The following is a 23,874-nucleotide window of genomic DNA, read 5'->3' as shown; positions in this document are numbered from 1 at the left end:
TATATTCTCTTAGGATGGGTGAAATCTTAAAACTGGAAATTCTAAAGAGCTCCTCTGTTGATGGCTGTATTAAAAATTTATTGGCCAGAGAGTATTTAACATGATCAGTGGTCTTTGAAATTCTGAAAAAAAATAGTTCATTTTAAAAATAGGAATTCACAGACATCTGTCTCTCTTAATGCTCTGCGTCCACAGCCTCTTACCTAATACCAATCAATTAAAAGACTCCACACAAAAGAATAACTCAAATAAAGTTAAATCTCAATTATGTTTTAAAGGTCAAAAAATAAAGGTGATTCTGCTATTTTATGTCCTATTGTATCTAGTGTTGTTCATTTGTAAACAAAAGGTTATTTTACAAATGTTTTGTTTTCTAGACCTGCATTGCTACTCATGAATCCAATGGGATTGATATCATCATTGCTTTGATTCTGAATGACATAAATCCTCTTGGTAAATACCGAATGGACCTGGTGCTCCAGCTAAAGGTAGAGTAAAATCTGCTGTTCCAGTGGGAAAAAGTTACATTCCCTACATAAAACTCCCTTCCAGAGTTGACTCTAAGTCTTCAAACAGCATTTGTCAAATGTAAGATGTGATCAGATTTTCAACTAATGAGTTGACAGAAAGAGATTTAAAAATCAAAAGGCTCGCAAAATTTCTGATAAAACGGAAATTTTACTTTGAGGTAATGTTCAATTGCAAGCTCCTGTGTGGATGTTCTCTCGAGCAGCCACTTTGTTTCACTACTTCCTTGCTGTTTTTATTTTGTAATTTTCATTATATAGAGAAGCAAAATGTGCTGAACACTGACCACACCGTGTACTTATAGCCCCTGGGCTACAGCAGGTCATAATTAATTAGATAACGTCAAAGGAGTGACATATTTTAGTTTTATGTCTTCTTTCCAAGTCCCTTTTACATTAGAATCTGAATTCCTCTCAAAAAATATGTTGTTATAGTCGCAGTGCCTTTAAGGGAGTCCTTTAATGCAAGCCTTGTACCCGCTTTCAGCAGTTCTGTTTCTCAGAAACACAGGGGCATTTAAATTTTTTTTCTTTTTGAACTTTCTGTTCAAATGAAAGTAGACAAATGAATATTTGTCTAGAAACTATTTATATCCCAAATTCTAAGGCATGATATTCAATTGAAATAAATTATTTAAGACCACATTATTGTGTTTAGTGTTGAGCAGGTTTAAAAAAGCACAATCAGGGATAAATACAATTTCTCTGCAAAGCCAGGGCTATCCAATATGATAGAAAGCATATAATTAAGTTGAACTTTGGGTAAATTTATGGCCAAGAAGAATAGAAATGATATTTTTATGATTCTATTTCTAAATGCAGGTTTGAGTATCAGATGGAATATACATATGACACTCATGTGAAGGTTGTGCTACAGGCCCCTAGTAAGCAGGTGCTGCTTCTTTTTGCAGAAGAGTTGCATTTGTATTTTTCCACTGTCATCTGTGTGAGCTTTGAGCTCCTCCATTCAGGACAGAATGAAGGTGGTTCCCACGTGGACAGCACTTGTGCCCTTTGACTTGCTGGCTGCAGGCTTCAGTTAATGAAGCATCTGGGCCTCTATGACAGTCAGCTTCACTTGAGTTACATAAAACCTTTTTGTTACTTTATCTTAAATTTATCTTTAACCATTGCAAGTTCAAGGCCAGCTTTACTAACTTAGTGAGACCCTGTCTCAAAATACAAAATAAAAATGGCTGGGGTTGTAGCTCTTTGGTAAAGTGCTCCTGATTTCAATCTCCCATGCTGAAAATAATAGAGATAGATAAATAAATAAAGTCTGGACATATAGATTACTTACAAATCCAGACATATGTAAAAACAACAACAACAACAACAAATCTTAAATGGGTATGGTTTAGTAGTACAAATATATAAGCTATCCAAATAAAAATACTTTTAAACAAAGATTTCTTTAATTTTTCCTTAATAAGCACAATTTATATCTTTTAAAATACAATAGTTTGATAAGTCAAGATTTGTTTGAAATACCAAATTTACAGATTTGATTTGAAATATTTGACGTATAGTTTTTTACTTAAAGAATGAGGTGAATGTAGCTTTCTAAACAGTCTGAGGTTTTGTTTATATTGGTTAACATGAAAACAATGTCTGCTTGACAGTAAGATGTACATTGGTAAATCTGAGGGGCTTTCATGGGTATGGAGTTTAATAAGTTTTCTATAACATTATACAGATGCTGCATTAAAAATATTAAGGTTTTATTTCATATCAGTCATTACTGAATTTGATTGCTTAATTGCTCATAACTTTATATTTTGTATACTCATAGTATAATTCTTTATGAATTTTTCAAACTTTTTACTTTTTACTTCCATTTCTTATCATTGGTAAATATGAAATGTTGAGTTTGTAAACAGATAATATTTTTTGTTTTGTTTTGTTTTGAAGATTCTGGCTTCCATTGGAAGAAAACCCCCCTATTAACTCTGACACTTCCATTTGATTTTTTAGCCTATATAGGGTCTTGTACTTTAAAATGGATTCAGATTTTAGGAGGTCATTTATAAGATTTCTTTCTATTCTTCTGACATAGTATGAAAAAGAAAATTGGTCAAAAAATACCATATTGCCGATAGCATTCTGAAATTGGATGTATTTTTAAGCTATTATGTATTGGTCCTGCTGCGTAGATTCGTTAGAGAGCCCTGCTCCTGTTGCCAGGGAGTGAGCTTTGAATTCTGCGGAGGTCTGTTCAGATGGCGCTAAGGATTTAAGCTCTCCACTAATCCTGAAATCATATTTCTTAGTTATGTTGTTTATGCAGGATCCTACATTATGAAAGTGGGTATTAGAATTGGTGCAAATCTGAAAAAAATGAAAATGGGATAAAAGTACTAAGATCTTTTCCCTGTGGGTCAGTGGCTTTGGTGCCATCTACAGCTCTTCATCTTCATCATCTTCTAATATCAGTCACTTCAAAATAGTCTTCATGTGGTACTTCTGGAATAGCAGGATAGAACTTAGTACTAAAATTAAACAGTGGAATTACTTTACATGATCTTATAAAAATCCGTGTGGTGATTGTCCACCTAGATTGAATGCTGATTGAATTTAATTTTTTATTCTGTAAAAGATATTAACTTTGACTCACTTTGAAGTGCCTTAAAAACCATTGACTCTACCTCTTTTGTGCTATCAGAGATTATATGTGAAGATTAAGATTCTGGTCTAAATGAATATAACAAAACTCTGTAGAAATATCTCCTGGGTATATTTTTGCCAGCCAAAATTCGACTGCAGCACTATTTAAAATCATAGTGTATAGAAACATTTTTCATAATGTCTAGAACCAGCTCTGTAGCAGAGGATACCATATTGAACTTTTAGCCAAGCCTACAGTGGTCATTCAAAATGTCTAGGATATTATTCTTTCTATGATAAGACTTTGTATAACTTTGTGTTGCCCATTTGGATTGCAAATTGTTTTAGACACATTTTTGATATCTCTAAGTAAAATATTTGATATAATATATTTATAAATAAAATAAGAGCATATCAAATATTATAAGCTATTTTGTTCTCTATTAAGCAAAAATAGAAAACATTATCCTTGGGCTAGGAACCTAGCTCAGTGGTAGTACACTTACCCACGCAAAGCCCTCAGTTCAGTCTCTAGTAAGGCAAAATGAAACAACCAACCATAAAAAAAGAAAATATTATTCTGCCGTAGTCCAAATACTGAATATGAGCTTTGCATATAGTAAGCAAGTGTTCTACCACTGGGCTACATCCCAAGCGCCCCCCCCAACTTTTTTTTTAACTTTTATTTGAGACAGGGTCTTATTAAATTGCCCAGGCTTGCCTCAAACTTGTGATTCTTCTGTCTTAGTCTCCTGAGTAGCTGGGATTACAGGAATGTGCTACCACACCTGACTTTGTTATCAATAAATTTATATTATATTTCTGACTCATGGATTTTTCATACTAATTCAACCTAAATAATTCAAATTTATTTAAAATTTTGATTTGCTAATAATATTTTATTTCAAAAACAACTGTGCTAGCTTCTTTAAGTTTATACAATTTCTATAAAATATGTCATCATTTCCTGTTCACTTTATTTCTTATTAAAATGTCATGATACAAATGACTATTTAGGAAATAAGGAAGGAAAATATATTTGCATTCTCTATATATAAATATGTATATATACTTATATATATATATATATATAGTCAATTTTGTATTTAAAGCATCTTTTCACCAATAATTAAAATATCCCTTGTAATATCTCTTATGATTCATTAGATTTATTTTGTATTGACAATGAAGTTAAATATCCAATTTAAAACATTAATAAGACAAAAGAAATGGTCAATTTTCAATTCTGTTTGATTAAAAAATGGTCCTGGCAATCTCAATTAAAACAAACGCAGGGGATCATTAGTCCATGAAATAGACTTTATATGTGCATTAACTCAATCTGTGTCTCTAGAACAATGCCTCCAAGCTTTTGCTGGCCATTATGGAAAGCAGACATGACAGCGAGAATGCAGAGAGAATTCTTTTCAACATGAGACCCAGGGAACTGGTAAGGAAAAGTTTTAAATCTGTGTTAATAATGTGTAGCCACTAAAAAATAATAAAATCATGGCATTTGCAGGGAAATGGATGGCATTAGAGCAGATTATGCTAAGGGAAGTTAGCCAATCCCTAAAAAACAAATGCTGAATATCTTCTCTGATATAAGGGGGATGACTCAAAATGGGGAAGAGAGGAAGAGCAGGAGAAGAAGATTACCTCTATATAGGGAAGAGGGGTGGGAGGGAAAGGGAAGGAGCTTTACCCTAGATTAGGTAGAGAGAAGTGATGGGAGGGGAGAGAAGGGGTTGGAGAGATAGGAAAGATAGTAGAATGAAACAGACATTATTATTACTGTGTGTATATATGTGAATGCATGACCAATGTGATTCTGCAACCTGTATACTCAGAAAAATGAGATATTATATTCCATCTGATTCAAATGTATCATATGTCAAGGTCATTGTACTGTCACGTGTAACTAATTAAAACAAATTAAAAAAATAATGTGTAGCCTAAAAGGGAGAGGATGATGATAAGCCTGTCGAAGAAAAGGCTAGCAACTTTCCTTCCTCTGCGGAGACCTAATAGAACATCATGACTCACCATTACAAGTGCTTCCGAAGGTCTATAGGAATTGGTCCTATGACTTCATTCATTTTATCCACTCTGAGTACTTCTCCTAGCCAGATTGTTACACTCTACTAAACTATATGCAAATGGGTTTTGCCAGAAAAAAAAAAAAGTTGACTTTAGTTTAATAGTGTCTGGGGAGTATAGTCAGCCCTGTGTATCCAGGAGTCCCACCCACATCTGTGGATTCAGCTAATCACAGAACAAAAATAATTTTTAAAAATTGTGCCTGTACAGAATATGTATAGACTTGTTCCTTGTCATTATTCCCTAAACAATACAGCATATTAACTATTAATGTAGTGTTTACATTGTTTTAAGCATTATGAGTAATCTAGAGATAATTTAAAGTATAAGGGAGGCTGTGCATAGATTATATGCAAACACTACATCATTTTTATGAGGAAATTGAGCATCCCCAGATTTTGGTATCCTCGAGGGTACCAAATTTCCCATAGATACAGAAAGACTGTATGTAAGGAAGGTTTGTAAAAATTGTTTATAAGACATCTCCCAGATTGTATACCTATTTGAAAAGTAAAATTAAATATGTATTTTTTGTAGTTGTTCTTACCTGAGAAATGTTACACAATGCTTGGCCTAGAGGAAATTGTGCAGAGATTTGATGGTGATTCCACAGATATTATTAATATCTTCCTATTGTAGAAGTTATATTTTTCTTATTACTTACGGCATGCAAATTATGAAGCAACATAGTTATGTTTTTAAAGCAGCAAGTTTCAAAGGTGTTGAGGATGTACTCAAGCCATATAGCTCAGTGCCGCAGTGACTAAGTCCCATTTGCATCAACACCATGGTTGGTGCTATGGAGAGACCCGATGGGAGGCTGACACCACTATCTTTTCTTTATTAGTAAACAATGGAGTCAAGAAGAGAGATAAGATACTGTGTGATTTAACACAGTTTAATGAGTTTACTAAGTTGCCCAGGCTTGCCTCAAACTTGTGATTCTTCTGTCTTAGTCTCCTGAGTAGCTGGGATTACAGGCATGTGCTACTACACCTGACTTTGTTATCAATAAATTTATATTATATTTCTGACTCATGAATTTTTCATACTAATTCAACCTAAATAATTCAAATTTATTTAAAATTTTGATTTGCTAGTAATCTTGATTTGCTAATAATAAGCAATGGGTTAAGAAGTGCAGCAGTGTCCCAATCCTATAGTTAAATAGAGGAATGAATCATGAATTTATTCAGCAACAGAACTGTGCAATAGCTTTTTGAAAAACACCAGTTCTTGACTTGCTGACTGTCCACTGGAAGTAAGTTCCTTGAGGGGAGAGGCCCTATTCTTTCCACTTATTATTATTATCACTGTTGTTGTTATTATACCACATGCAAAACCATGTCTGTCTGTTGCCTTGTGGGGGCTCACTAAATAATGGATGTTTCTCAGGGTTCCAGATTCTCATAAATCGTGTGAACTTTGACAATTAACATTCAAGGTCAAAACAAAAATTTTAAGGAAGACAAGAATTGTAGGATTGCAGGACTATACTTCATTTAAATAGTTTTCAAAGATATTTTCATTATACGTCTTTTATACTTTTGAGACTCATGAAGCTTCCCAATTTTAAATTATGACACAAAAAAATCTAAAACATGTGTTGTAGCATTTCAAACCTTGTTTGTTGTTCTTTTTTTTTCTCCCATTAGGTAGATGTGATGAAGAATGCCTATAACCAAGGATTGGAATGTGATCATGGGGAAGAGGAAGGCGGAGATGATGGTGTTTCCCCAAAGGATGTTGGACACAATATCTATATTCTGGCCCATCAGGTATCACATTTTATATCCTTATATTATTTTGCTTTTCTTACGGATTGTGTTTTATGTCAGTGACTTATTGTTCTATTCCAGTTCTGGTCTTTTCATTTATTCAGCACTTGCCCCCTATGTTTGGGGTTAAAGAGAGCAACAAGCCCCAAGAATGCCTGATGCACTGCAGAATATGCTAGGGGACAGTCTACAAGATACCAGTGGTTGGCACCAAAAACTCGGCCAGGAGGAAGGAAGGGACAGTCTCATGTCAGAGACTCAGGGACAGGTAAAACATGGAAACAAAGAGAAATCCTGAAGAAGAGAGAAAGGCTACTGAGAAAACAGAGAATGTGAAGTAAGGGAGAGCAATCAGGTCTAATCAGGAAAAGCCTGGCAGGTACCTGCTGGTCTCCTTGAATTGTAGATTGGCAAAGGCATAAAGTAGCAGCCTCTAATTGGTTTCAATTGGACTTCTAACAAATGTGAGGCTAACTTTCAAATTATTTTGGAAAAAAAACTGTTTCTACTTCATGATTTATAAAAACCAAAACTTTGGTAAATATTATTTGATAAGTTTAATTCCACTAACATGAAGCTCAAATTTAAATTTGCATTTTTGAGTGCAGATTGTTTTAGAAGTTAAAAACTTTAAATGTACATTTGTCTGTAAAGCTCCCTCTTTTTTTCAGAATAAAATTCATACTTATAATTCTTCATAATCTTTCTTCCTAGCCATCATCTCCCATTGACAATCTCTCCTTTTTCCTGCTTCCCCATTCATTTTATTTATTGATTAAATAAGCAATGATAGATATAAGGTCAGATTCTGAGTAGATTTATTTTTAAAGGTTACTCTTTAGACATTTCTTGTGCCCTTTTCTACCCTTTGTATAACTGTCTAATTGATGTAAACTTGAGTATAATATTTACAGAGGCTTCTGGGAAGGAGTCAGATTTTTAAAGCTACTAACAAAAGAGGCTGCTATTGTTACATGATCTAGTTGGGATATTGAGAAGATTTTAGGGTCTCTTATTGTGTATCAAGTTGCATATATAGATCAAAAGGAGGTGAGGGTAAATGAGTTATAGCTGCAAAGACAAAAAGAGCATTTTAGGTATTGAGGAACAGAAAGCAAGATGAAGGATGAGTTGAAGGGAGTAGAAATGGAGATTTAGGATATGGAAAAGGTGTCATTTTAGACAGAAAGAAATCAGGTGACAGGAATTGAGTCAAGTTAGAAAAAAGAATGAGAGTTAATATAAGTAGGGAGATACAGATCCAGGCTGAGAATAAAATCATTTTTTGTGTTTTATGTCAGTGACTTATTGTCATATTTTTCCAGGTCTGGTCATAGAAACATGGTGACGGTGTGTGTATGGGGTCCAGGAGTTTCTGTAGGAGCTGTAGCATTGTGTGCGGGGTGGAGAGGGGACATGGAAGGGACAGGAAGATTAGGGCAATGACAGCAGCAATACCTTTTAGAAGGAAGGGGAAGGGAATAGAATCACAAGGGAAATTTAGGATATGGAAAAGGTGCCATTTTGTTGAGAGTTGAGTTCCTGACTGAAAGCTAGTCTTGCTCTCTCTGGTGAGGTTGTCCTATGCGTGAGTGAGCAGCTTTGTAAACAAGACCTAGCCATGCAACTGTTGAGTGGGAAATGAGCCTCCAGACCAGGTCGGTTTGCCTTGGAACCAGTGATGTGGCTGGTATGTTTGTGCCTGATTATCCCACGTCTTTGAAGAAGTTTTAAAGTGCAATCTCAGATTAGCAGTGCTTTAGACGTAACAATAAAAATGCCATGGCTGAAGAAAGACTTAGGTTAGTTCAGTTGCAGCAGATTCATTTAAAAAAATATTTTTTTAGTTGTGGGTGGACACAATATATTTATTTTTATGTGGTGCTGGGGATCAAATCCAGTGCCTCACAAGTGCAAGGCAGGTGCTCCACCACTGAGCCACAGCCCCAGCCCACAGTAGATTAATTTTAAGAGTAGAGGATACAAAATGTTCTAAAAGGCTAAGTTGCACATTGAGAAGAATGGAGAGAGGATAAATAATTTAAGAGCTGGTTAGAGATTTCAAGACGATAACAAAAAAATGTAACTTATAAATGAAAGAAGGGAAACATGAAGGTGGCATAAAGGTCAGTTATTTTGATGGATTTGAGTTTATGAAAATACTTGAAGAAGAGAACAGATATATTCAAAGATAATGTGGAATTTTCCTGGGAGTAGAAATTCAAAAGTAACAAAAGGTTAAAATAACTTACTGAAAGGAAGAGAGAAACCAACTGATGTGAAAATGGCCAGAGTGGACATACAGAGGTATTTTTTTTTAAGTTCCCCTAAACAAAATGTTGGAAAAGTAGTGGCTTGAAGAGCAATTAAAGTACAAGGTAGAGGTACATAAAAGAAATCAGGCTTCAGAAAGAGAGAGCTCTGGACTGAGTGAAGGGAACAAGTAGATTCTAAATTGCTGAAGGCTTTCTGCCTTAAGACTTAATGGTGATTTGCAGTTAAATGGAGAGTCCACATGGATCCCCTGTATAGCAATGGAGTAGTACAGGACCAGTTATAAATAACTGACACCATAATGCTGAGCTACTGTCTGCTTATTTTCTTACAGTCACACAAGAAATTGTCACCTCACCACCTTTTAGATGTATTCTTTAAAAAAAAATATATATATATATATATATATATATATATATATATACACCTTTGTTTTATTTTTATTTATTTTTGTGTGGTTGCTGAGGATGGAATCCAGTGCCTTCCATGTTCCAGGCAAGCACTTTGCCACTGAGCCATAACCTCAGCCCTTAGATGTACTCTTTATGAGGTGATTTCCTGCCACCAATCTTTTATGAAAGATTGTCAGCATTCACTCACAGAAGAGCCCCCTGTGCTCTGTTGACCTTTTCACAAGTGGCTTCTTTGGCTGTCCCTGGCCTGGCATGTCATATTTGGTATCATGGGAAGCCAACCATGGTTGCCGAGTTCCTTACAAGCCTGTTGTCCAGACCCCTCCTGCACCAGTGAGTAAATGCAGAGGAGCTGTGCTTCAGGAGTAGCCGAGTAGCTGTGTCTGGTTGAATCCAGCTTTTCCTGTTTTCACTGTGGATGTGGGATCCTTGGGCTTCTTCATGCAAATGACCGTGCAGATTGGTTTCTGCCTTTGCACAGTTCAGCAATTCCAAAACCAAGATGCTGCTTCCTCCTTGTTTTACTATAATCATCTTTTGTGCAGACAGTTTATTTTGGTGCTCTCAGACTTTCAGTTTTTGTTGTTATGCTTTTCATGGCAGTGAGATGGTTCTGCTTTTTCTACCATGACATCCCTTTTGGCCCTTCCTGTGGTTGGTGTTACAAGAAACAAATAATGCTTCTTGTAAGTGTCTTGTCTGATCTACATAAAACTATAAATACATCAAAAAGGGAATTTCTTAAGTTCTAGTACGGTGGCATTGTGCAGAGAATTTCCTTAACATTCAGTGGTGTCCCTTTTGACTTCTGTCTTCCTCTGGCTCTCCTCCTGCCTCTCTGACCTCTCTTTCTGCTGTAGTCTTGATCTTTTATATTCTACTTCCTTCCTCTTCCTCCTTCTTCTCTGTTCTTGCTTTCTGTTAAGCCCCTGCCCACCATTTGAGCATCCTTCAGTACTTTGTTATATGTTTAACCTGTAGTGAGCCACATTGTTCCTCACATTCCTTCTGTGTTTTTCTCTGAGACTCTTCATTTAATGTCCATCTGAAATTAGATTTTATGGAGAAATGTTATGTTCCTTGCAGGAGAAGTATCAGATAACAAGCTTTCGGGAAGAAGCAAAAATAAGCCCCAAATCATAGAATATATCACTTTAATTAGTTAGATGAGATTCTTTTCAAAATTCAGGCTTTAAAACTTTTCATGATCATTTTCCCATATCAATAAATGGTCTTTGAAAACATAATTTTAATGTCTGCATAATTGTGCATCGTTTGAATGGACCATAATTTATTTAATCACTCCTTATTGTTAGACATTACGTTTCTAATGTGTTTGATATTATAAATTACACTATAATTAACATCCTCATACATTAATCTTTGTCTGCCACACTGATTATTTTCCTAGGATAAATTCCAAGAAGTTTAATTACTGGGTCACGGAGTAGTAACTGTGTTATGGTTCTTGATGAATATTGTAAAATTATTTTCCACAGTGTATGAAGTACTTAACTTACTCAATCCTAAAATTATTACCATTTAAAAAATCTTTGCTAAACTGATAGTGTTTGGAATGTAGTGATAACTCAACAGATGTTTGTTGAATAAATTAATGTAAGATAGATGAATGGGGATATCATTTTGATTCACATCTTTTAGGTTTCTAGTAAAACAGACCATCTTTTAATGAGTTCTTTGGTCACTTGTATTTCTTCTGCAAAATGTATTTGTCCCTTCTTTATTAGGGTTCATTTTTTTTCTTGTTGAATTTTAATGAAGGATAATAACCCTTTGCAAATCATATTAGTTATATCTAATAACTAATAGTTATATCTACTTCCTGATTCATTGACTTTTTATATTTTAATGGCAGTTTTCTTCCACCCTCTTAAGATCTGTTAACTACTTACCCAGATTTTTCTTCTAAAAAAAGATTTTCTAATGTATCCAGTTTTTTATTTAATCATGTAATTCTTTACTGTTTTAATGGAGAAATAGTAATAAGGTAGGTTTTGATGCTAATTCATCTCTAAAGGCATATTCTAAGATTTCATGTAGTAGCAATCCATGAGGTCAGGGAATTATATGAGAGCATAGGTCATAGTGAAGGCTTTTGGAAAAGAGATCAGGGCCTGAATCCAGACCACCTACAGGGTGGGATGGGGCATGTGAATGAGTGGGCAGGTGGGGCTGGATAGTCTGATGATCCTCTCCCAAAGCAGGCAACCATTATTCACATCTGATGATTTGCCAATTGAGATTACAGGTCCTGGTTTTCTTCTTGCAATAATTTGAAAAAAAAAGTCTGAATTTTGAAATTTACACACACACACACACACATACATATACATATACAAATACATGTATGTATGTATATATCCTAATCTTTAAAAATTGGCAACTCATTTAAGGTGTTTTAAAATATTTTTTAGTTGTAGATGGATACAATATCTTTATTTATTTATTTATTTTTGTGTGGTACTGATGATTGAACCCATGTGTGAGGCAAGCACTCTACCATTGAGCTACAACCCCAGCCCTCATTTAAGGTTTTTTAAAACAATGAGCAGTCCAAACAAAACTCACCAGCAAGTTGAATGCAACTTTCAGTTTACCACTCATGGAGTAAAGGATCCAAATTCCTTATTCATTCTGTGATCCGATTGCATAGATGTATCGAGTGCTTACTAAATGCCAAGCACTGTGCCAGATACTAGGATGCAGCAATGAAATGGTCAGCACAGGTCAGCTTTCAGGGAATTTCCATATTGCCTGGGAGCCAAGAAGGGGAGAAGACAAACCCAAAAAGTTGCAGATAGATAGGTGATGCTGGGGATGAGACTGGGGAGTGGTGAAAGACAGTGGGGCCTGCTGGAGACTGGTTGATCTGGAGAGTTTACTGTGATGAGCTTAAACAGAAGCTAGATCTAAGAAAAGTAACAAAGGTCAGTGTTTGAAGTGGGGGTGTGGTGTACAAGTGTCTTGAAAGTGGCAATGAGCTTGGCATGTTTCAAGGATTAAAAGAATTCCTTGGGAGCTGGACCTCCCCCCCCCCCCGCCCCCAGCCAGCTATGAGCTCTTGAATATTATATTGATCACATAGAATTACCTCAGGTTCATTTACCATCAGAGAGTCATTCAAGAACATGTACTGAACACCTCTTATGTCAGGCATTGTGTTAGTTGCTAAGATAAAAAGATAAATAAAATGTCTCAAGAAGCTCCCAATGAATTGTATGTAATGGAGAGAGGAAGATGGTGAAATCAATATAATTTAATGTGCTGTTCTAAAGTTGAGTCTGTGCAAGAAGCTGTTCCCCTAGGAGGCAGAAGAGACTTCTAGAAGAGGAGACACTTGAACTGAACCCTGTAGAATAAAAGAGATGGTGAGGACATTTTGAGCAAAGGAAACAGTTTCTGTAAACATGCATCATAGATATTTTACAGGGAGAAACTTCTGGTTGTTTTTTTTCCCCATATTTTTCATTGGTGCATTATAGTTGTACATATGGTGGGATCTGTTATTACATAGTTGTTGCACATAGTTATACATGTACATAATATGATAATATAATTCTGCCAATATTATTCCCCAGTGGTTTTTCTTTCCCTCCTTCCTCCCTCCCATGGTCCCTTTCCTCTACTCTCCTGATCTCTCTTCGATTTTCATGAGACCTCTCCCCCGCACCACGTTTCTTTTGTTGTTGTTGTTATCCTATAGCTTCCACCTATGAAAGAAGACATACAAACTTGACCTTATGAGTTTAGCTTATTTTGCTTAACATAATGTTCTCAAATTTCATCCATTTTCCTTAAAATGACATAATTTCATTTTTCCTTATGGCTAAATAAAACTCCATTGTGTGTGTATAGCACATTTTTTTTATCCATCCATCTGTTGATATTTGTCTAGGCTGGTTCTATAGTTTGGCTGTTGTGAATTGTGCTGCTGTAAACATGTATCACTGTAGTGCGTGTATGTATGCATGTATTGCTGTAGTGTGATGACTTTAAATCTTTAAGATAAACACCAAGGAATGGTTATCCTGGGTCATGGTGGATCCATGTCTAGTCTTGAAAAGCTACAATACTGATTTCCATGCTGGTTGTACTAATTTACAGTACCACAAACCATGTAAAAGCATTCCTTTTTCTCCACATCCTCTCCAGCATTTATTATTATTTGTATTCTTGATAACTGCCATTCTGACTGGAGTGATATGAAATCTCAGAGGGATTTGCATTTCTCTAATCTCAGTAGGGATTTGCATGTCCCTCATTGCCAGTGATTTTTTTTCATATATTTGCTGGCCATTTGTATTTCTTCTTTTGAGAAGTGTCTATTAGTTCATTTGCCCATTTATTAGTTGGATTATTTGTTTTCGATGGTTTTTTTTAGTTCTTTATATGTTCTAGATATTATATCTCTGTCAGAAAAATGGCTAGCAGAGATTTTCTTCCATTCTATAGGTTCTCTTTTTCACATTCTTTTTTTTTTTAAATATCAAAATATCTAATTTTTCTTTCATTAAAATCACAAAAGTGATCACTGATGTAGTGTTGAAAAAAATGTGAAAAAAAGAACAAAACTCCCCAAATTTTGCAGAAGACATAAACATACCAATTCAAGATTTCAACATCTCCATACTATTAATTGTTTCTTTTGCTCTGCAGAAGCTTTTTAATTTGATGTCATCCCAATTATTAACTCTTGGCATTATCTCCTGAGCTTTAGGGGTCCTATTGAGGAAGTTACTGCCCGTGCCCATATGTTGGAGTGCTGACCCTGTTTTCTTCTAAGAGTTATAGTTTCTGTCCTAATTACTAAACTTTGATCCATTTTGAGTTGGATTTTGTGCAGGGTGAGAGATCAAGGTTGAGCCTCATTTTTTTTTTTAACATATGGATAACCAGTTTTCCCAGCACCATTTGTTAAAAAGTCTGTCTTTTCTCCAGTTTATGTTTTGGTGCCTTTGTCAAGGAAGGTGACTATAGATGTGTGCATTTCTATAGATGTCTTCTATTCTGTACCATAAGTCAGTGCATCTGTTTTTATGCCAGTACCCTGCAGTTCTTATTACCATGACCCTGTAGTATAATTTGAAGCCAGGTATTAAATGGGAGTGGTGAGAGTGAATCCTTGCTTGTTCCAGATTTTTTTTAAAGAGCTATCATTTATTGAATATTTACAACTTGACAATTACAAATATTAAGAAATCTACAGATATTACCTACTTAGTCCTATAAGATATTATGTTAATTTCCTATTGTTGCATTAAAAATAGCACAAATTTAGTAGATTACAACAATGCTTATTTATTACATTACAGGTTTAAAGATTAGAAGTCTGGGCTGGCTCAAGTGTAATCTCTGTTAGTATCTAACAAAGTCCAAATCAAGTGCAGGTTAGGGTAGTCTTTTATCTGGAAGTTCTGGGAAGAATCCCCACTCAAGCTCATTCTGCTTTGGCCAAATTCAGTTCACTGGTTGTTCCAGATTTTAAAGGAAAGTCTTCCAATTTTTCCCCACTCACTATAATGTTGTCATATACAGCCTCTTTATGATGTTGAAGTAGCTTCTATCCCTAGTTTCTTCAGCATTTTTATCATTAATGGATGCTGAATTTTGTCAAAGGCTTTCTCTGCAGGGAGAATTTTGTTTTGAGACGATTCATAGGGATTTTTTATGATACCCACATGTTTTTTTATGAGATGAACTGTAATAATTTGAATGTAGTAAACATGGTTGATATCTCAATGACTGATCACAGAAATTTAGCACAAATGAACGAATGAATGACTAGTATATGTTATATTACAAAACTTTGGTATTTTATAGTTTAATATTTTAATAGAAAACCTGAATAAAGATATTTTTCTGTTAGCATTGGTACCATGATCAAAATTAATAATTTATGCTATTGATGTATAACTTTTTTTCTATATAAACACAAATCTTTTCTTCATCTTCTTTTTTTTTTCTGCTCCCGTGCTAAATACAGTACCTTGTGTATAGTAGACACTCAAGAAGAGTATGGAGGAACAATTAACTGTAAAAATGTATGCATGCTGATAACACTTTTATGCAAGATAGGCACTTGATTTTGTTAGCTTTATTGTCACTGTGACCGAAGGACCTGACAAGAACAATGTAGGAAAAGTTTATTTTGGCTCATGGTTTCAGAGGTTCAATTCATAGTTAACTTACTCCATATTTCTGGGCCCAAGGTGAGGCAGAATATCATGGCAGAAAGCTGTGCTGAAGGAAAGCAGCTCAGGATATGGCAGGCAGGAAGCTGAGAGAGAATGCTGGCTCTCTCATTACCCCAAAGTTGTGTCCTTAGTGACCTACTCCCTTCAGCCACACCCTACCTGCCTACAGTTGCCACCCAGTTAATCAATATGAGTGGCTTAATCCACTGATTAGTTTACACTTCTTATAATCAGTTCACCTCTGAAAATTCTTGCATGGTCTCACACATGAGCTTTTGGGGGACACCTCATATCTAAACCACAACAGCGATAGATAAGTAGCATCTTGCAAAACTGATACTAGCATTCTGGCAGTCAAGGATCTTATTTAACTATGACTGCTTTTATTTTAATTTTACAGGTCACCTTTGCCAGTCTTTTCTGTAAATTCTATTAGTTAGGGCTCGGTATTATCTCTCCTCTTCCCTAGGTACTTTTCTTATTTTTTTTTTAAGTGAAGCTGTCCTCCTGAGATAATAGAATATCTCCTCATTTAGTATTTTAGTATTGATGTAGTTCCTTTAAAATCTGAAGTGAGAATTACCTATCCCATTTCCAAATAACTTCCAACCAACAATGGTTTCTCTTTGCTTTTAGTTCTCACACTTGTTATGTTTGCCCCAAACCACATGCGTACTTTGACAGTTGTTCATGCTATATATCTTCCTAGAATTGTTCTTTAATTATCTCATGCACATCGATCTTGCATACTTAATTAGAAGTAGGTTCACAAATCTGGGTGCCCATGAAATATCATTTAAAACAACAACAAACTTTTCTACAAAGGAAAAAATGTAATGGAAAAATTTCCTAGGTGTAATCATTTAAATCCTCTAACTGACACCCAAATATACTTCACTGAGCAACAACTGATCTTTGTGTTACTATTATTTAAGTGACCTCTCAAATTCATGACTAGTGGGAGCAATAAAAAAATACAATCCCGAAAATGGATTGAAATTGGCCTCTCGATGTAAGGATCATGAAGCCAGGTTCAGTGGAATCAATTATTATTATATTTTTCTTAACATTTTATGTTTGTTATATACTTGTTTTTAACTGACATAATAATCAGACCATCAATCTGAATTCTAGCCATGCATAAGGCTGTTGCCATGTCTCTGACTCCTCCCTATGCTGCTCTGACCTCGGCTATATTCATTGAATACAAAGATTATTAGGAAAGCTAGAAATTGCAGATAGGACTTCTAAGTTTTTGGTTTTCCTCCTCCCAAAGAAAATGCACAGAATTTCCTAGTGTACTTCAGATCCTTGAATTATTACCCTATCTGAACCCAAAACCAATATCTGTTTCTTAACACTTGGGAGAGAGAGACCAGGTGTTAGGAATAGCCATGGCATTTTAAGCACTGTGATTCTCTATGTTATACTGAAGAAGTTTTATATTGGTCCTGATAGTCCCCATTAATCCACTTTTTTTTCTCTTTGAAAATTCTGTTTCATAGCTGCCATTGCTTAAGCTATGTTCATTTTAAGGGATAAGCATACAAATTATTCTAAATAACTGAATTTTAATTTATACTGAAATCATATGTAATGTATATATCACTCCTGTTACTTAAAATGTTTCCCTTAGAGAGTTATGCTTTTCACCTCTTTGCAGTTTTTATTTTCTTATGCTAATATGTAGTAATCAGCATTGCTTCATTTACTTCATTTGTAGAAGCAGAAGGATGGGTTTGTAATTGGATACATAACTTCCATCTCTAATATCTTTGAAGGGTTTTAACTAACTTACAATTACTTCATCTTTATTATTGCTTGTAGTGCAGAAAGTAGAAAACACAGCTGGGTTTTTTTAACATGCAGAGGCAGTTGGAGTGCAGTAATGTGTTAGCTGGAATATTGTATCAAGGATATTGTGGGGACTGCTTAGCTGTTATTCACCCTGCACTGTGTGTTTTCCCTATGAGCTATTTACGTCACTTGGCTTATCTGACTTCAGCTTGCTCATCTACTAAACTATGATGGGTATCCATGTTTGCAAAGTAAGATTTCAGGGACCTATATGAATACTAGAGTATATTTGGACCATGATGCCTCTTTTACTGGGTTAGATTATGTTTTAAGTAATAGAATGGAATAACTAATAATCTCCTAGATATTTGTGTATATATTTATGCATCATCTCTATATAAAAGGAATTTGAGGTTGAATGAGAAATGCTTTGTATAACTAGACTGTTAGAATATGTAAGATCAGAAACCTTAAAAAAGAAAGGAGGAACTAAGTATTTTGAGTATCTTGGCCAATATTCTGTTTATCAGAGATAGATCTGAGTTTTTTTGGTAACTGAGCATGAAAAATAGTGAATTAATACCTATGCTATTTATTAATAACCAACTGTTTTTTGGCATTTAGTTCTAAAAGGAATTTATATGAAGACATAGTACAACAACATGGACATGTTTTCTAAAAGAGTTCTGCAAAATATCCCAGATGAAGTGTTGCACTTTGCTTTTTCCCAGTCCTCAGGGATAATGTTCAACACTTCAGTTATATTCAAATGAACATAGTTAATTCTGGACTATGACATAGCAGTGTTTGTGAAAATAGACCGTAAGCTTACTTCATAGACAGACTTTGATAATGTAGAAGCTTTCCAATATGTGAACTTTATTGAAAAAAGCTTTTTAAAAATATCACGTTTATCATTTTGAGTTGAAAACATAGATTTGCTTAATTGTCCAGGTATGCGATAAGGCTGCTGTTCTCAGTTGTGAGAATAAAGAACTGAGCAGACAGATCCCTTCCCTCAGTGAACTGACCTCCCTCCTTGGGATCACACTGATTGTTCCTCTTGATGTGTGTGTTCTATGGATACCAGTCATGTAGCAGGTGGGGATGGGGATGAGTGGGGGTGTAGAAAAGAGACATAGTCTCTACTTTCATGAAGTTCACCTTTTATTACAGGAGAGACAAGAAAACAATCACATTTCATTAAGTCCTTTGGAAGATGTGTATCTGGGATGCTCTGGGATCTCAGGGTGGGAGTATACTTGGGAAGATGAGGGCACAAGAGCCCGAATGTGTCAGGGAGAGAGCCTGAAGTCTGAGGAGCAGACTGAATTCACTCTATACTCAATCATTTGGCCATTCACTCAGTAGTCAAGCATGTTCATCTGCTTCTCTGAAAAGCCTCTAGCCCACTGGCTTGAGATTCTGCTCCCTTTTATAGCAGAACTGCTCAAAAGAATGTACATAATTGTTACCCCCAATTCCTTCTTTCCTTTCTTTCTTAAATCCATTTCTGCCAGACTTTTATCCCCACCATGCCACCAGTAAGTTCTACGTGGACTACAGTGACTGCCACCTTGCTAAATCTAATGGTTTGTCCTCTTCCTCATCTTATGTGACCTGTCACTAACATTTGACCCACTTGGTCAGTCTCTTCCCCTTGAAGTACTTTCTTCACTTAGTTTTCACACAGCACTATCTTCTGATCTTTCTGTTTCCTTCTTCTCGGTCTCCTTCACTGGTTCTTGTTCCTTTCTCCTTCTATCTGAAGTGTTCTGGCCACAGTGTTGTAGGACTCAATTCTTGGATCTCTTGGCTTTTTAATGACTGATCACTCCCTGGGTGATCTCATTCAATCACATGACTGTAAGAACCAGCAGTACCATGATAAATCCCATATTTTTATCTTCAGCATGGGCTTCTCTTCTGAACACCAGACGCTCAAGCTCCTATTTGGGTCTTTTTTCAGCAACTAACACTGACCATACCCATAACGGAAATCTTGCTTCTCCCGTGGTGTGTGCAACCTAGGGACGAATCCAGACACTTGGACTCCAGGGCCTGTTCTTCACATTTTTACTCTGACTCAAGACTGGATTTTGTCTGTCACGTGATACATCATTGCTTACTGTGATATATCACAGAATATACATCAACTGGACTCTCGTGGCCTATTTACTTATCCGACTCTGCTAGATTCCAAACTCCTTAAGAGCATAATTTGGGTTTTATTCACAAATGTCTTCCAGTGCATAGCATGTGATCGATTCCATAAACATTTTGGGTTGATTGAGTAAGTAATTGAGTGATTGTTATAGTTAATGAGTGTTGTAAATGATTACAAAGGAATTAGATTGATTGACTAGAATTGCTGTATAAGATTTTGTGGAGTGACTTGCATTTTAGATAATGTTTGTGGATTGATAAGATTTACATAAGCAAAAGAAAAGAGGAAAACATTTTCATAATAGGGAAGTATTACAGGGGTGGGGGCAGCATTTAGCTTGGTGTGTGTGCACGTCAGGTTCTCTGGGACCCTGCATCAAGGACGGGGAAGGCAGGGAGGTGCTGTGGGAAGTGGCAGAGGAGGGGCACTTCAGCAACTTCTGGAGGACTTTAAGTACCAAAAAACAATTCCATAGAGATATTAATTGACATGTCACGTAGCACACATTTTGTCCAAACTGTTCCTCAGAGTACTTTGCTCTTACTTATGTTACCATAAAATTATTGAGACATTGATGATTTTATAAATTGCTGAACACATTAGCAACAAAAAATGGCAGAGAAGTCTGCATTAGAAAATATCTGCCAACCCAAAAGCATTATTACAGGTCTTAAAAGGATCTTTTAACAATTGTACTTTTATTCATGTACTAATTTATACCATGACATTATTAAGCAAGCATTTAAAGATAAATCAATTATAAAGGAACCAATGTGAAAACAATTAGTAAACACATAAGCTGATAAAATCACTTATGTCAAAGCACTGAGGAATAGTCTGGATATGTGTGTCTTTGTGCTTTCACATATCTGCCTGTAATGTATATTGATTAGCTTGTTTTCCATCTCAAATGTAAGTGTAGAAGGTTCAACTTTTCAGCTGACATATTATCCTGAAGACACACGGTAGAAGCATCAGATGGGATGGGATACCAGAACAGAGGTCCAACTAACTCTCTATTGACTATCGACTGTTTTTTGAAAATAGCTTTTCCTGATGTAGTAGCCAAGAGAATTATGGAGTTACATGGGTCTTACTAATTAGTGACAAGATTGCTCAGCCTTTGTCTTTTGTGATTTTTGATGCATTTTGAATTTCTGAATTACTTACAGAAACACAGTAAAGTGATAGACCATTGCAACAAAATAATATTGGAAGATAAAATTGTTGAACTAAAAAAATGTCAGACCTCAGAAAGGGAAATAGTTATCCTCAGCCAGACAAAAAAAAAAAAAAAAAAACAGACCAAAAAAAGGTTTCCTTTCACCTCACAATGAAGTGATTATCTGAAATTATATAGTAGGAGAAAATTCTGGAAAGCCCCTTATGATTTATGTTATCAATGAAAGATCAATTTTAGGGATATAAAATGGATTGGTTCAAAAGACATCTTCTAGAAATGTATCTATCTATACGGCATTTATCCATATCTATACATTTTTTTGTCTGCCCTATGAGACCTGAAAACTTTTGCGAATTGGTTTATCAGGGGTTCACAAAGTGCCACATGGTGAATATTTTCAGCTTTTCAGACCATACTGTCTCTGTTGCAGATTTTCAACTCTGCCATCCTAGAGCCAAAACAGCTACGGATAATGTGTAAACACAGGCGTTTGTCTGTGTTTACCAAATAAAACTTCATTTTTACAAAGCAGGTGGCAGAACAGATTTGACCCGGGAGTTATGGTTTGCCAGATTCTGCTTTAGATGATTTTTATAATCTTCTCAATGGGAAAGATTCCCATTCCCCACATTTGAAATATCCTTGTGAATCAGAACTGATGGACCACTTACTTTTAAGTGTTTTTCAACTTTGTATTTATAAAGTTTAATTCACTTTGTCTATGAGTGTGAGTGTGACATGCCATGCTTATGTGAGCTCACAGGCACGCATTCGCGCGCGCGCACACACACACACACACACACACACACACACAGAATTTTTGACTGGAGGTCCTTTCTTCCATTCCTCTGGTTGTATGACTTAAGTATTCTGTGGACAGCAAGAGCCTGATAAATGAGAATTCACTAACAAGTTGATAGGGGCAGGCTTGTGCTCATTCGTTAGATGGAGAAGACAAACGAATTCAGTATGAATCAGGAATGTGAATGAACCCAGCAGAATGGAAGCAGAATCCAGGAAGTGAAGACAGAGTGATTGCAATGAGAGGGATCTAGAGGGCAAAGCCACAGGACAAACAAAAGAAAACTAGCTAGGGGCGAAGGTAGTTTTCCACCTACATCCGATGGACAACTGAGGAAACGCTGTGTTCTATATTGAGGTCTAAAGCAGTAGTTCTCAAATGTAGTTCACTTCTAATTCGTAGACTCTGTCTGCAGAATCTCTCAATATTGAAGGTAGGACCCAAGATCACTTTTTACCATGCATACAAGATATTTTTATTTGAGTTGTCTGCAGACCACAGTTTCAAAAAAAGCTACTCCAGACGTTTGCCCTTCTCAGCTTCCTTCCCTAATTGACTGGGCCTGATCACCTGATCCACATACAACCTCTTCTCCTTTCCTTCCCTTCCTTCTCCTTTTGTGCTTCCCACCTTCCTGGTATCATCCTGACCTGATTATTATTTATTTTATTTCTGCTAAAACCCAACCCCTTCTCAGAAATTAAACCGACCTCTGTCTATCAACAAGGAAATATCTGCCCCCCCCCCAAAAAAAATATAGCTTACACTAAAGTTAATGAATAAAAACCATAGCTGTCTCCCTGTTGGTCATGTGTGTACACACTAACCCCATAAAACAATATGAGAATCTACAACATCTTTAGATGCAAAGTCTGTAATGACAAAACAAGAAGAGACCCAGGAAGAGGGCAAGTGAGGAGGCTGAGGAGATGAGCAGGGTCAGATCAAGAGGCCATGTAGATCTTGCCAAGGGTTTTGGCCTTAGTCCTATATACAGTGAGAAGCTATCTCTCCACTACCCTCTCTTAAGTCCAGCTCCACTTCATGTTTAGCTCATTTAATGACCACAGGAGTGGCTTAAGGAGAGCAAAACAGATGTAAGAGTCTTGGATAGCTTCTAGGCATGGAGTTGGTTGGTGGGCAAGACCAGGGAAAGAGAAGCTTGGAGGGGAAATGGAGAAGGAAACTTAGTTCTAGACCTTCAGTATTTAAGGAGCTATTGAGACATTGGGTTGAAGGTATACCACAAGCAGTGGACTCTGTATACTTCATTCTCAGGAATGACAGCTAAGCTTGGAACATTGGTGAGCAGAGACGAGACTTCCAGAGCAAAGCAATTGGAATCAGAGGAGTAGAACATTGAGAACAGAGCCCAGAGTAGTATCAAAAGTTAAAGGAAAGCATGGGAGGAGAGAAAACCACAGAAATGGGATGAAATGAGAGTTCTGAGGGAATGAGATTTAAAAGTAAGGGAGGAGAGAGACTCTCAAAGGAGGGTGGGACCAATGGCCCTAAATAACTCAATACACAAAGTACACTTGTCAGCCTGGGCCTGGCTGTGACACTTAACAGTTCTACAAAGAGAAACCTGAGTTGAGTGGTGGGCACCCAAACGGGACAGCAGTGAACAGAGCAACTGTGCGATGATGACTGGAAACACAGGTGTACTCCAAAAGTTGCACAAGAGTCAAAGCAGCTCAGCCAGGGTGTGCTTTTCTGAACCCTACCTTAAGTAGAATGAAAGCAAAATTTCAGCTCTAAAACCCAGAGGGCCTGGGAGAATGAGATAACACTAGAGGCACTGCAACTCAAATTGTCTTGCTGTCACTCAGGACAACTTTATGACATCAGTATACCATGATTGTTCTTTAGAAAAAAGTGGGGTGTGTGCGCTCATGCACTTTATTTAAAATGTTCACCCTCCAAGATTTCCTAAGGCTCCTTCATATTTATATTTGCTTTCCCTTAGCACAGTGCCATTACCTAAAAGCAGAACCTGAAAAGGGCTAATTGG

At 36.2% G+C, this 23,874-nt stretch overlaps 1 protein-coding gene across 4 annotated transcripts in view; it reads left to right on the top strand.

Moving 5' to 3' along the window:
• ITPR2 (inositol 1,4,5-trisphosphate receptor type 2) overlaps positions 1-23,874 on the top strand; it is a 502,163-nt gene that overhangs the window by 352,768 nt on the left and 125,521 nt on the right. For all 4 annotated transcript variants that reach the window (XM_081311949.1, XM_081311950.1, XM_081311951.1 and 1 more), the window contains 3 exons: positions 378-488; positions 4,486-4,581; positions 6,887-7,009. In XM_081311949.1, coding sequence (XP_081168075.1) covers positions 378-488; positions 4,486-4,581; positions 6,887-7,009 — 330 coding nt within the window. The remainder of the gene's footprint in view (positions 1-377; positions 489-4,485; positions 4,582-6,886; positions 7,010-23,874) is intronic.

The sequence above is a fragment of the Spermophilus citellus genome (assembly GCF_964194105.1).
Source record: "Spermophilus citellus genome assembly, chromosome: 10".
Taxonomy (NCBI): domain Eukaryota; kingdom Metazoa; phylum Chordata; class Mammalia; order Rodentia; family Sciuridae; genus Spermophilus; species Spermophilus citellus.
This window is presented reverse-complemented; position numbering and strand designations above follow the sequence as displayed.